This window comes from Hypanus sabinus, chromosome 1, assembly GCF_030144855.1.
Source record: "Hypanus sabinus isolate sHypSab1 chromosome 1, sHypSab1.hap1, whole genome shotgun sequence".
NCBI lineage: Eukaryota > Metazoa > Chordata > Chondrichthyes > Myliobatiformes > Dasyatidae > Hypanus > Hypanus sabinus.
In genome coordinates, this window is record NC_082706.1 from 95,339,019 (window position 1) to 95,354,785 (window position 15,767).

General features: G+C 41.6%; 1 protein-coding gene across 1 annotated transcript in view; it reads right to left on the reverse strand.

Annotated features, from left to right (window-relative positions):
* ofcc1 (orofacial cleft 1 candidate 1) overlaps positions 1-15,767 on the reverse strand; it is a 569,853-nt gene that overhangs the window by 234,543 nt on the left and 319,543 nt on the right. The window contains exon 19 of the mRNA XM_059985698.1: positions 7,411-7,617. Coding sequence (XP_059841681.1) covers positions 7,411-7,617 — 207 coding nt within the window. The remainder of the gene's footprint in view (positions 1-7,410; positions 7,618-15,767) is intronic.

Below are 15,767 nucleotides of genomic sequence, written 5' to 3' on the forward strand. Positions count from 1 at the left end.
TACAATATTTAAGAGGTGTCTGAACAAGTACTTGAATGAGCAGGACACAGAGGGATATGGAATTAACACAGGCAAGTGGAATTAGTCAGACAGGCACAATGATCAGCTTAGACTTGATGGGCCAAAGGGCCTATTTCTATGGGTCATGGCCTTTGCTAACCTGACAGCATAAAGGACCCACAGGTTGTGTTGATCAATGCTTGCACTCAACAGGAAGTGAAGGACAGAAGGGGGGTGTGACCATTTTCTCCATACTCAGATCTAGAAACCCACATCAGTGTCAGAGTCTACTCAACATACTCAGGCTCCCTGCTGCTGATACAGGAGACAATGGTCTTTCTCAGGCAAAAAACAGCTGCACTTGTTAGACTTAAAGAGCCTTTTTCCTTGAAGAAGAAGATGACTACATTTTAAAATCATTGTTGCCACCCTACCCAGTGAAGTTGGAAGTGCAGGGTGATTTCTATCTCTGCATGTTGAATCGACTTCTATCTTTATACGTATGGGGAGGATCTAACCATGTTGAAGCAGTGAATTAGGGTCAGTAGAAAGCCATTTATCCTGACTAAGCTTGGGCAAGCTTGTCATTTTGAATGTCTCTGTTAGTTTTACCCCCTCATCTTGTCAACTTCTCTGAGTGATTCCAAGTTTGATTATCGATGAGAATTTGTCTATTTTAGAAAAACAGAGCAAGCAAAACTGGAAAATCAGAGCGTTTTCCATTGACATCTGTTCCCGGGAGGTCCAATGAAACAGATGGCTCAATGGATGTTTAGCATAAAACGGCAGAGGTTTTTCTCTATGTACAGGTAAAGTAAATGTTTCTTTGACATAACTTCCCATGGAGAGGATTCTATCCAGATGAATCACAGCTTGTTATGGCAATTGCTTTGCCCAAGACTGCAAGAAATTGCAGAATTGTAAATGCAGCCAAGTCCATCACACAAACCAGCCTCCTCCACACCCTGCTACCTCGGCAATGCAAAAGCAGCTGACATTATCAAGGACTCCTCCCACTCTGGCAAGTTCTTTCTTCTCCCTTGCATTTGGAAGAAGACACAAAAGGTTGAGAACACATAACATCAGGCTCAAGGACAGCTCCTATTATTGAAAGGACATATTATAATGATGAGCTTTTGATCTCTCAGTCTACCTCATCATAGTCTTTGCACTGCCCTTCTTCAGCAACTGCAAAGTCCAAAGTAAATTTATTATCAAAGTACATATACGCTACCATAAACTACCTTGAGATTCATTTTCTTGCAGGCATTTACAGGAAAAGACAATGAAATTTTACAAAAAACAGACAGATTGACAGTCAATGTGCAAGAAAAGACTGTGCAGATACTAAGAGACCTTGTAAAGACAGTCTACAGGTCACAGAATCAATTTTGAGTAATGACGTTGAAGTTATCGACACTGGCTCGGAGGGTAATAACTGCTCCTGAACCTAGTGTGTGGGACCTAAGGCTCCTCTATCTCCTGCCCAATGGAAGTGGCAAGAACAGAGCATGACCTGGGTATTTTGGATGTTTTGCATACTTTTGCCTTTGGGACTACCTCAATATACTTATGTATGGAATGATCTTTCTGGATGGCATGTAGGTATATTGGTACATGTGACAATAATAAACTATCAAATACACACCAAATGAAGGGAAAAGGGATGCAAGTGACACCCCCTCCCAGTACGCAAGTATAGGATACCTCCAGGAAGATGACCCATCATCCCCAAAGGCAGACATGGACAAGTAATGCTAGCTTTGCTGGTGATGCTCCTATATTTTGGAGCTGAATAATAAAATATCTCATTATTCTTTTATTGCAATTTATGTATTTATTTATGAGAGTTTTTATATTTATTAATTTATTTCTGTAATTTATAGATCTTTATATTTTTACACCTTACTGTTGCTGCAAAATAACAAATTCCACATCACGTCTCAGCAATAACACTGGATAACAATATCTTGACTTCCTGAATACTTTTGGGTGTATCCTATGGATTTTGGGCTGCTGGTCATGAAAATCACCGCGAAATTTCCCTATCACACACCAGTTTTTATTACAATAAATCTGATTCTGGTAAAAAGAAAAAAATATGTTTCTGTTTACAAGGAAATCATGATTTTGTTTTGCCTCTGAATTCTCCAGAAGTTTTAATCAACACACTTACTATTAAGTCAAATCTTGCAAGAAAATGGAGACACAAGAGATTGCTGATGCTGGAATCGACAGCGAGAAAGAAACTGCTGGAAGAACTCAGTGAGTCAAGCATTATCTGTGTAGGGAAATGGATAAACTAGTCCGAGCAAATTTGGACAAAGATTCTTGACCTGAGTCATTCACTGTCCATGTGCCTCTATCCACAGATTCTGCCTACCTCACGAAGCTCTTCCAGAAGTTTGTTGCTTGCAAGGGAAGTGTTGCTCAGATTTAGGGCTTTTGAAATCATGCTGAAATTCGGAATCGGTGACACCTATTTGTGGAAATGTATTCTAATCATTTTAACCTGAGTTTGACAGCTTTATCTTAGTTAACAATGTTAAGGGCTGGCATAAATGGCCAGAGACACAAGAGACTGCTGGAATCTGGAGCAGCAAACAATTTGCTGGTAGAACTCAGCTGGTCGAGCAGCATCTGTGGGAGAAAAGGAATTGTTGATGCTTTGGGTTTGCGGTAAGAAAAAGATCAACTATTGATCTGAGTGGATGGTGGTCAGCCCTTAACTTACAGGAAGTCCCCAAGTTATGACAGGGTTCCACGCCCATGACCTGCTTGTAAGCTAGAAATAGCTCTGACAGGTGCGAGGAGTCAGCTGCCGGACGCTCTCACTGACCCAGTGAGTGTGTTAGAGCTTCCCCAGCCTCTGATTATTACACTTGGAGACGGGGTGAGGTACCCCATTCCCACCTGGCATAACTGCAGTAGCTGGCAAATTCAGCCCCATCCATCCCACTAGTCTCACAAATGCTCATCCCTATGTACAGGAGATCCATACCCAATATCAAGTTCAAGATTGAGGGAACAAAAAGCCTTCTCCACTCTGCCTATTAAGCAGGGCAAAGTAACTGTTTTTCTGATTTGGTCCAGTATTAAAGCCGTATAATTATATTGCACAATTAGGAGCAGACCACCACCCCCCCCCCCCCCATCCTCACCACATTCTACAGAGGATGTATCGAGAGCAGCCTGAGCAGCTGCATTACTGCCTGGTTCGGAAATGGAGCTGTCTCGGATCGCAAGACCCTGCAGCGGATAGTGAGGTCAGCTGAAGGGATCATCGGGGTCTCTCTTCCCGCCATTACAGACATTTACCCCACACGCTGCACCCGCAAAGCTAACAGCATTGTGAAGGATCCCACGCGCCCCTCATACAAACTCTTCTCCCTCCTGCCATCTGGCAAAAGGTACCGAAGCATTCGGGCTCTCACGACCAGACTGTGTAACAGTTTCTTCCCCCAAGCCATCAGACTCCTCAATACCCAGAGTCACCAACTTACACACACACACTCAACTGAACACCACTCCACTCCCTTTGCAATTGTTGCTAATTTCTTTCTCAATTCCTGCTAAAACATTATTTACATTTACATAATTTATTATTATACTGTAATTTGCCCTTTACTGTCTATTGTCTTGATTATTAATTATTGTCCTGTCTTGCACTGTTTTGTGTACTTTATGTAGTCCCATGTAGGTCTGAAGTCTAACGTCGTTTTGTGTTGTTTCATACAGCACCATGGTCCTGGAGGAACGTTGTTTCATTTTTACTGCGTACTGTGCCAACAGTTATGGTTGAAATGGCAATAAAAGCAACATGACTTGACTTGATCAGGTTTATCTTCCAAGGTCAGCAGCACAATAGTTCCACAAGACTGTGTAGCATACGATGAAGCTTGTATAAAAGACAGTATGACATGCAGCTGCCCTTTAATTTGCCATGACTGTTGTTAAATCAGGTGCACTCTGACTTATTAATGTTATAATTCTTGGTGTTTCAGATCTCCTCAATATGTCTTCTAATTTTAAGGCTATCTTACCCTCTGCAGTTCGTTCAAATTTTTAAAACAGGCAGATCCAGCCAATTTTCACAGAAACCCAATGCTTCCTTCACCCCACCTATCTCCTGGGAGATGCACATGTCTTTCCTCTTAGTTTGATGATATCAGTGAGGAAGTTACTCAGTCACTTGGGTGGAAGAACAGTGTAAAGTAAGTGACCTGAACCATGCAATTGAAATGACAGCATTTGCTGTCGTGACCAGGCAGAATCGGCGGTGACTGCCACTTTTCAGAATTTGCATGGTCCAATGCAGTGCGTTTGCCAGTAATCTGATGCAGTTCTGCAGGCTTTGAAGTTGAAATCAATGAAAACACAACCAATGATTTTGCACCAGTTCTAAGAATGCACTAAAAAATATCTGGGAAGAAGATTTTTATACAATAGAATGCTGACGTGTTTACAAATGCTTCCATGTTTTTTGAGAGTTTTAAGATGTTTTAAGTAAGCTTCAATATTCCTACACTATTCACACCAAGTCCACTAGTCTTCTGGACAACTGACTGTGTGGGGCTCAACCGTGTGATGTCATGTTTAAAATCATGGAAACAAGTCCTCTGGCTGACCATCAAATGCCTATATACACTGTTCTGATTTAATGACTTATTTATTGAGATACAGTGCGCAGTAGGCCCTTCGAGCCGCACCATCCGGCAACCTCCATTTCAACTCTAGCCTAGTCATAGGACAATTGATAATGACCAATCAACCTACCAACCTATATGTCTTTGGACTGTGGGAGGAAACCGGAGAACCCGGAGGAAACCCACGCGGCCACGGGGAGAGCGTACAAACTCCTCACAGGCAGCAGCGGCAATTGAACCACTAAACCACCCTGCTAAGCACTACGCTGCCGTGCTGCCTTTAATCTCCCCACATTCCCAACAATTCCCTCCCAGATTCTACCACCCTCCTAAACACTAGGGGCAAACTAGAGAGGACAATTCATCCGTGATGCTGCGTGCCGCTGGGATACAGAAAACCCGGGCACCAGGAGGAAACGTACGCAGGTCCGGATCAGACCTCGCTCCCTGGAACTGTGAGGCAGGAGCTCTACTAAATACACCATCATCTGTTTTGTCTACAGTCGGATGGCTTGGGCACTGAGTTCCCCAGTTTCAGGATAACTGCTTCCCCATGCCTTTTCACTCTTCTTCTGATCTACCCAGCCCCCCATCACCTTGATTCCCCTTTTCCTCCCACTCCATCTTCCTTTCGCACACATACTCCTCCCCTCACTTTTCCCATTGCTCCATCCTACCTCCCTCATTTGATCCCGTGTTCCATCTTCCTCTCTAATCATATTCATCATCTTCAGCTCATTGGTGCCTCATCTGTCACCTCCCAGCCTCTGTCATTATTTCCACTCTCCCATTCCCCCTCCCTGCCTATCACCCCTCCTCAACTGGATCCACCTATCACCTACCTGCTCTATCCCGTTCCCCTCACCTCTTTATGCTGCCTAGCTCCCCTCTATATTTCTGTCCAAACAAAGAGCCTCAACCTGAAAGACCAACTGTCTATTTCACTTCACAGACGCTGCCTGACCTGCAAAAGACCTCCCTCCAGTAGCTTGTTTGCTGCACCAGATTCCAGCATTTGAAGTTTCTCATGTCTCTAACTGCATCACCTTACTGCATTTGGAGAGGGTGTGGTCAGTCTTCCAGTGCTTTGTGCAATGGTTCAAGTTGTGAAGATTACTGAAGGTAAAACATGTGACTTTTATTGACATGAATCAAGGCCAATGCTGACTCATCATCCACCGCAAAATCTAGGCTTATGTGTCGGACCAGTTTGAGTTAGCAATACCCATGAGTCTTCCATGTTAAGACACTTCCTGGTCTACAGTGGGTTGTTAACCCCAATTCACTTTTCTTTGGCAAATCTCATCATGTTGTCAATCAGCTGCTGCTTAGTGCTTTTGCCTCTGAATCAGAGGTTTGTGAGTCCAAGTTTCACACAGGAGACTCAGACATCAAAGCCTACCACACAACGCAAGATGAGAGAGAGCTGAACTATCAGCATCTCGATAAGAAGCTGAATTGAGACTCCACCTACATTCTCAAGTGGACACAAAAAAAAAATCCATGGCACTATTTCAAGATCCCTTTTGCTCTGACTAATATTTAACTCTCAATCAAACTTATTAACATTTACAGCAACTGTGGCAGATCCTACCATTCCAGAATCGGCCTCAATAGCCACAGTCGACGCTGCCCGACAAACCGGTGATTACCAGAGGTGCAGTAACTACCTACCCATGGTCGACCACGACCGACAGAGGCCACACACACAGATGACACAAAACCTTAAGTGTTGTGAAGAGTGGGGGAGAGAGGAATGGACTTCAAGAGAAGATAAGGGAGGAGTGGAAGCAGGAAGTTCCACACAGAGAAAAATAAGACAGGAAAATGAGGAAAGATGATGTTTTAAGGAGATAGAAATTGAGACATGTTTGTGCACAAATATTCGATGTTGTATGCAGGCAGTACTTGTCATTTCCTCCAATAAAGCATGTCTTGTTTGTAGCTATATCTCTAAAAGGAGATAATAAACCCCTTGGGATCCAGAGTGACAGAAATCAAAGCACACCATGCAAAATCCAGGAAATTATACTAAACCAGAGTGCCTTATTCTATGATTACAACTCATGGGAGCCTGCTACGTATATTTTCTACATTACAATCAGGACCACCCTCCATTAGTTATAGGGACAGGCTGTGGCCAGGGAAACCATCACTAAGTTGTTTTGCCTTCTTAAGCAGCGTTGAAGAAGGCCAGAAGCCTTCTAACAGCCAGAAGGCTGTTCACACTCAGCCAGAACCTAAACTATTCCCTTTCAGTTTCACAAAGCTACCGTGTTAGGAGCCCTGATTCCCTCTTCTGGATTGAGCAACTATAAAGAAATATTTGAATATATGGAAGTCTGTGTCAGCAGATTACTTGCTATTTATTGCCAATAATAAGCATTGTACTCTGCTGGGCTGGGTGGAGTGCTGTTATATGGCATTTCAATGAGGTGAAAGTGGTGCACAAGAACTGTAACAACTTACAGTGGAGAATCATTCTAAACACCCTACTCCAGTAAAGAGAGTCGAGATAAACTGGTGAGGAATTGCAACAAAACCATTATTTTTAAGTCTAAAAGACAGAGTTATTTGTGTCACTTAACAACCAGGCCATTTTCCCACAAATTGTGTTTTCAACAAGATACTGAGTGTAAAGAGGAGAGAAAATAAGGGTTAAAATTGTATGTGGAAGCACAGGCAATTGGTTTGAAGCATAACCACTTCAGTTTCAAACAGCATTTGAATAAGATTATAAAATCTGTATACTTTGGTTAAATACCTCGACGATGGCACCAGTACGCAGCCGAAGGAAATGCCTGTACAGCTCTTGTAGGCCGCTGAGGTGTACGGTGTAGATGGACACGTGAGTGGTGATGTCTTCCTGGCTAGGGGCCGATCCAGGGACTTGATTGTGCTCCTGGGGTCCACAGGCATGGGACAGTCGTTCAGTGAGCTCATCATTGCAGACGTAATCATACACTGCCACCTAGTGAGATAAAGAAGACCCCCCCCAATCACCCACAAACCCCACCCCCACCCATATGTGCTTGATTAGTCACTGTTCATAGGCACATCTAAGCTCAGAAAATCCTAGTAAAGTTGCAGCATGTATTTGAATCAGATTATTATCATTTAATATTTTACATCAGGCAAGACAGCTTAAAGCACTTGGCATGCATTCCATGTAGTTATGTAAAATAAGGAAGTGGGGAGATGCTGAGTTCAATGGCTTTTCAAAAGCACGTTGCAAGTCAGTGATTCCCGAGCTCAGTGGAAATGCAGCACTTGACAGCTTTTAAGCAAGAGCATAATTAATGAACCCTTCCCCCAATTAAGAGATGTGGTCAAAGAACTTCTGAGAACTTGGCATTCATATGGCCAGGACGCATCATTGCAGTTAGTGAGAAACCACTAAAATATTTTCTAAATGAATGTTGACAAGCCATTGAAAAGTCATCCTTCCACTTTTAAAATAAATATAAAAAATCTGACAGTGAAGGCAAGTAATAACAGGTTAGTATTTTGCAAGATGTTTGATGTAGTCCTGGCTTCCAAAATTCCAAGTCAGATTTCTTGGAATGCACTGCAATTCTATAAACATGTTCAGTGATATGCTCTGAAGGGGACTACTTGTCTGCTTCCTCCCCCCCCCCATTTCAAATTCGGTGTATTTGCAGGGGTTTGTTAGCCCTTCACAGGGGGTCTGTTGAAGTGCCTGATGTTGCATTTTCTGCACAAGTGCCAGGAGTGTCCAAGTCCTTCGAGTGCCGGGAAGATTTACGGGAATGTTGCCAGGACACAAGGGCCTGAGTTATAGGAAAAGTTTAAGCAAGGCAGGACTTTACGCCGTGGAGCATAGGAGACTGAGGGGTGACATTATAGACGTGTGTAAAATCATTGAGGGGGATAGTTAAGGTTAATCCATGCAGTCTTCTTCCCTGGAAAAGGGAATCAAAATCTAGCGGGCATAAGGGAAAGATTTAAAAGGGGCCTGAGGGGCAACTTCTTACACAGTGGGCGGAGCATATTTGGAAGTGGTTGAGACAGGTACAACACCTAACAGGTAGCTGGAGAAGTTCATTGACAGGAAAAGTTCAGAGGGATCAAGACTTAACAGGGGGAAAATAGAATCAGAGGTGGATATCTTGGCCAGCATGGATGAGTTGGGCTGAAAGGCCTGTTTCCATTTTGCATCACTCTTAGTCTCCACTAACGTGAACACTGCAAACGAACGGTGAAGGAACGAAAAGTGGGATAAATTCATTTAACTTCACCAATGACAAAACCGCTTAAATAAATAAAATGCTGGAAAGACAGGTTAAACTTTGATTTGAATCCTTGTCTTTGTAAAGACTGGTGTTTCAAAATAAGACTGTTCCCTTAACACATAAATTTCAGATAGAATATCTTGATCGAGTTTTAAAAATGTGTTTGCTACCTTCCCTGGATAATTAGGCCATGTGCTTGAACAGAATAAGAAAAGGTCACAGTAACTCTGTGTCAGATTTCAAAGTTCAAAGTACATATGTCGCTATATATAACCTTGAGATTTGTTTTCTTGCGGGCATACTCAATAAGTTCAATAACCATAATAGTAATGAAATAACACACCCAACCAAGGTGAAAAAGACAACAAACTGTGCAAAAAAAATTAACAAATATAAATTAATAATATTAATAAATATTAAGAACATGAAATGAAGAGTCCTTAAAAGTGGTTAAAGTTTCACTGGCTAATTCTAAATGGAACAGAGAGTATTTACTCATTGAGCATGAAATAGGTCACTTGGTACACCTTCTCTCTGCTGACCAATGGACAACCACCATAATAATCCCATCCACCTGCACTTGGGGCTATAGCCTTCTATACCAAGGTGAGTCAGGTGTCCATCAAGACATTTCTTAAATGCTGTCATCGACCTTGGGTAAAAAAAAAGTACTGGTACATTGATAATATGCAGAATGAAAACCCTGGATCCGGTGCCTGTCAAATCTAGTTCACAATGTGAGACCTTACTGTTTTCAGTGGAGATCACAGGTTAAGGGATGAGGACACAAGGGAAATGTCAGTATTAAAATGCTTCTGGTTGGTACAGCTGGATGTGTGGCTTTGCCAAGTGTCTAAAGCTGTCAGAGATGTTCTTCTGGCAGTATTACCTTGTTGATGCACTGCCAGTGGATGGTGGTGTGCATTGGGCCAACAAGATTTGCCCTAATTTTTAAACACCACAGACAAATATGGAGGAGGGAGCGGGCAGCAAATAATGGTCTGCATGAGCATTGTCATATCTCGGCGCAAAGTGTAGATGCAGTTAATAGTGGAACAAGACACTGGAGTCTTTGGACAACTGATGCTCAAAGCAAGTATTCAGGTTATATTGACCCCCACTACAAGAGGATTTGAGTACACGAGCAAAGATGACGATGCAGCTAGATAGAATCATGGGAGATCACATCTAGAATAAAAACTCCCAGAAGGCTACAAGCTCTGCTGCTTTTATTTCCAAACACATCTGGAGTTTTGCATGCAGTTTTGATCTTATTGGAGAAAAGATGTTTTCTCAGAACTGGCATGTGTTTACCAGACAGATTCTTGGGGTGACAAGAAATTCTTGGAGTGAACTGATATTCACCGGAGTAGGAATAACAACAGGTAGTGTCAAAAAGACCTACAGTATAAAGTTTTAACAGTATGAACAGAGCAGATGAAGGGAGAGTCCAGGGATCACATCCTCAAGATCAGGTAAAATTTCTTCACCCAGGCTGAGGAATCAATGGAATTCTCCACCAAAGGTGGTAGTGGAAGCCAAGTTCATTTAAGAAGAAGGTGTTTGTACTGCATTTCTTAATGCCAGAGGTTCCAAAGGATATGGGGAGAAGGTGGGAACAGGATACTGAAGCAGATGATCAGCCATGATGGTGTTGAATGGGGTAGCAGGCTTAAAGGGCCAAATGGCCCACTTTTGCTGTTTTCTTATTTTCCCTGCTTTTATAGCTTTGCAATTGCTGCACCCAGATCCTAACATGCAAGATTGTACTCAAAATCCAAAAATGTTATTTGTTTTTAAGCTTATGTATCTTTATGATTACAGCCGAAACTCCACTTAGTGGGTAATTGATAAGTTATTGTTGCATCTACCAAGATCCAGTCAAAAGCTTTCATCTGCATGCCGTCTAGAGAGATCATTCCAAACATAATTACATTAAGGCAGTAAAAATAATAAACAATAACAGAATGCAGAATATGGAGTTACAATTACAGAAAAAGTACAGCGTAGTTAGGCAAATAAGGTGAAAGGGTCATGACAAGGTAGATTGGGAGATCAGAAGCATATCTTTATCATACAAGAGGTCTCTTCAAGAGTCTTTTAACAGCTGGATAGAAGCTGTCCTTGAGCCTGGTGATATGTGCTTTCAGTCTTTTGCACCTTGTGCCTAATGGAGGGGGGGGGGGGAGGAAGAAGAGAGAATGACTGGATTGGGAGGGATCTTTGATTGTGTCAGCTCTCTTCCTGAAGTCGGAGAAGTGTCGACAATGTCAACAGATGGAAGGCTGCTTTCCATGATAGACTGGACAGTATTCACAACTCTAACTTCCTTGAGGAATGGGACAGAGCAGTTGCCACACCAAGCTGTGGTACATCTGGATAGGATGCTTTCTACGATGTATCTGTAAAAACTGGTGACAGTCACAGGAGACATACCAACATTTTCCTTGTCACAGCATTACAAATCCTACCTGTGTGCAGTGTATTGTGATCCTTAGATCAATTGACCACTCCTCAGCTCCATAGAAACATAGACAGTCTACAGCACAATACAGGCTCTTCAGCCCACAAAGCTGTGCCAAACATGTCCTTACTACAGAAATTACCGAGGAATACCCATAGCCTTTTAATTTTCTAAGCTCCGTATACCTATCCAGGAGTCCCTTAAAGGACCCTATCATATCTGCCTCCACCACCATTTGCCAGCAGCCCATTCCACGCACTCACCACTCTCAGTGTAAAAAACTTACCCCTGACATCTCCTCTGTACCTACTCCCAAGCACCTTAAAACTGTCCTCTCGTGCTAGCCATTTTAGCCCTGGGAGAAAGCCTCTGACTATCCACACAATCAATGCCTCTCATCATCTTATACACCTCTATCAGGTCACCTCTCATCCTCTGTTGCTCCAAGGAGAGAAGGCTGAGTTCAGTCAACCTGTTCTCATAAGACATGCTCCCCAATCTAGGCAACATCCTTGTAAATCTCCTCTGCACCCTTTCTATGTTTTCCACATCCATCATGTAGTGAGGCAACCAAAACTGAACACAGTACTCCAAGTGGGGTCTGACCAGGGTCCTATGTAGCTGCAATATTACCTCTTGGTTCTGAAACTCAAACCCACGACTGATGAAGGCCAATGCACCGTATGCCTTCTTAACCACAGAGTCAACCTGCGTAGCAGCTTCGAGTATCCTATGGACTCGGACCCCAAGACCCCTCTGATCCTCCACACTGCCAAGAGTATTACCATTAATATTATATTATGTCATCATATTTGATGTATCAAAATGACCCACCTCACAATTATCTGGGTTGAACTCCATCTGCCACTTCTCAGCCCAGTTTTGCATCCTATCAATGCCCCACTGTAAGTTCTGACAGTCATATGATCCTAGTTGATGAATGAATGAACAAATGAATGATGTTGGAAATTACCCACTCAAAACTTGTGATGATATAACAATGCATGCATGTGAACATCCAGGGCATTAGTATAGCATGTTCCCACAGGCAAAAGATCAAAGCTGAGTTGAATAGTTCTGTGTATTAGCTCGTTAACTGCACAATATTACAGTTCTCACAAATGCAACTTCCCAACATTTTCATCATTAAAAACAAATTGTCAGAATTGGTTTACATTATATAGTCCTTTAATGCAGTCATGTCCTTTCTGAGTCACTGTCCACGAACCAGCAGTCATATGCAGGATTTTGCTTACTCTAATATTATGCGTGCACCCCGCCCTTCCTCCATAACTCCACCAGCCTCAGTTCTGTCTAAAGTTTTTCTCTAACTCCTAGAATCCATGAAGAAAATGAGTACAGTGTTCTGTATTTCAACAGGAACTAGGGGGAAGAAATGAGCTAGAATACAATGATTTAGCAAGCTATAAATTGCAAACCTAAACTTATTCATATGGGAAATAGATAGGTGTACAGGAGATAAGATAGTATTAATTAGAACATTTTAATGTAATTTCTTTTAAGTGTTTTCATTATGCATCATATAACAATACAAAGTCATCATTGTGTTCACTGGAGACCCATTACTATAGGGTTACTAAGCATAGATGAACTTGCTCCCTCTAAACTATCTCGTCAATAAAGTTTAAGTTTTCTTCTCCCCTCTCCCACAAGATTTCTATTAGTATAGATCCGTTCCTGATTGTTTAAATCTGAAGTACAACTATAAGAAGTTACAAACTTCTCTACTTTGCCCCTCCTCCCCCTTCAGGAAAATATCCTTTTACAACTGTCTGTCAGTTTATCTATCTATCCATCCATCTACTTACAGATATCTTATGAGGTAGATTGATGATGTCAACCAACAGCTGCTTGGGCCTGAGGCAATGGAACTCTCCCACTCTCTCCCCTTCCATCAGGTGCTCCTTACAAACTATCTCACTGACCAAGCCTCAGATCATCTCTCCTCATATCTTACCTGGCTAGGTTTCAAATGTTTGCTTAAGAGTCGCAGCACAGAATCAAGCTTTTCAATCCACTAAATCCCACCCATTTACACTAATCCTGCATTATTGCAATTTATTACCCCTGTATTCCCCATCACATTCTGCCATTTATCCGCATACACTAGGGACAATTAAAGTAGTCAGTTTCATCCAACAACCAAGTCTGAGTTATGGGGGCGGGGCAGAAACCAGAGCACCCAAGGGAAACCCTTGGGTAACAGAAAGAACAGGCTACAGAGGAAGTTAGGATTGAACTAGATCACTGGAGCTATGAAGTAGCAACTCTATCAGTTGCTCCACCTTGTTGCCATTAATGCCATATTAGAGAGCCTTTTAGCTAACTAAATAAACACAAATATTGTCTGTGTGCCCATTACCTGCAATGACTCTTTCGTCATCTCATTAGCAGTAGGTTTACTGTCATTTATACCAATAGGCACATTTAGCACTTGCAAAGCCAGATACATTTCTATCCAAGGCTGTTTAGAAAATAATTTTTATCTTTATTGACAACATGTATTTGCAGTAATGTGTGGGAAAATAGTTTCATCTCTGCAAAGTTAGAAACATATTTTCTTCCTTCTACCCTGTTGGGGAAAATATAAGAGTCAGAGTTTAAACAGCTTTTGAAATCTCAGTTTTCTCCATAAATAAAACTTTGAGAATAGCTTGTGGAACCCATTTTATAGCTGGTTAGCAGATGTGTAGTATTCTAAGCTATGTATCACTGATTCTAGGGAATGAATGGGGAGGTTGGAATTTAAGCTTGCTATCTCCTGAGCAGCTACGAGTATGTATTCTTGATGTTACAGGGTAAACGTGCACACTCATCACATTCTTTTCAAGTTGTTGTTATGGATGTCCATGTCCTTGCTTGCCCTTGGCAGTGTAACAAGGATAAGCTGCATGCAACAATATTCTAATTAAACCCCAATCGTGATTTAATTTATGGTGGCAGGCCACAATAGAGAATTAAAATCATAAAAACACTCACACTGATAACAGGAAGTTGAAAATTTCAAAGATCATTTCCGCATCACCATGAGCTTAATGAAATTACTGAAAGATATTAACCAAAAACTAATTGCTTTTATATTTACTGATTAATTAATTCATTAATTAAGCTTTATTACAAATCAATGGAAAAAAATCAGTAACTCTTTCTTTCAAATCCAGTAAAAATTGCTATCAAAATTTAAATGAAATCTTTGATCTGGAACAGCAGCACTGTTTCTGTTCCCACAGATGCAGCTTGCCCTGCTGAGTATTTGGAGCAGTTTCTATTTTTATTGCTACATAGAACAGTACAGGCCCTTCCGCCCACAACCTGTGCCAACACTTTAACCTACTACAAGGTCAATATAACTCCTTCTTCCACGTAACCCTCCATTTTCCTTTCAGGAGTGCCTATCTAGGAGTCCCTTAGATATCCTAATGTAGCTGCCTCTACCATAACTTCTGGCAGCGGATTTCATGCACATACCACTCTCTGCGTAAAAAAAACTACCTCTACATCCCTCATATACTTTCCTCCAAAATCAGTTGATCACCTTAAAATGAAATTCCTGCTCCCATTAGCCATTGTTGCCCTGGGAAAAAGGCACTGACTGTCCACTTTATCTATGCCTCTTATCATCTTGCATACCCTTATCTTTAAATCAAGTCTCCTCTCATCCTCCTTTGCTCTAAAGAGAAAAGCCCTAAAGCCCTAGATTCGGTGACAATGTAGAAGATGCTAACAAATTGTGAAAGCTGGGATTACAATGTCACACTGGTAAGTGATAAACCTTATGATGATTTCAGAGGTTAGTGATGCCAGTACTGTTAATTTAGATTGGTTTAAAGAATGATACATAATTTTGGTGGCTAGTGGATAACTTTCAGAGTTGAAAATCCGGAATTGGATCTGATCATTAAAAACAAAACTTTCCATGTGTGGCACGGTGAACTGCAAGTTATTTACTAGTGCTGAGATTAAAAATAAAACGAGAACACAAGAACAGAGGAGCAGTAAGCCATCAAGCTCCTCAAGCCTGCTCTACCTTCAACACCAACATGGCTGATCTATACTGGCCTCAACACTTCTTCTGTACCAGTTTCCATGACCCTTAATTCCTTGGTCTTTCAAATATTTATCTACCTCCACCTAAATATAGTCGATCTGGTTCACTGGGACACATCGGGACTAGTACATTTTGGCCCAATTAAGTGGATGCCTGAGTTTCATGGAGATAGTTAAAAAGGTATAAAATAGAGAAAAAGAGTAATAAATTATGTACTTAAATGAAATACAGAAGATTAGAACACAATCAATACTACTGCAGTACTATAAAACTATGTATTAGTTCCTAATACTTATCAATAGAGGAATGTATCCATGTCATGTTCTTTTGACTGT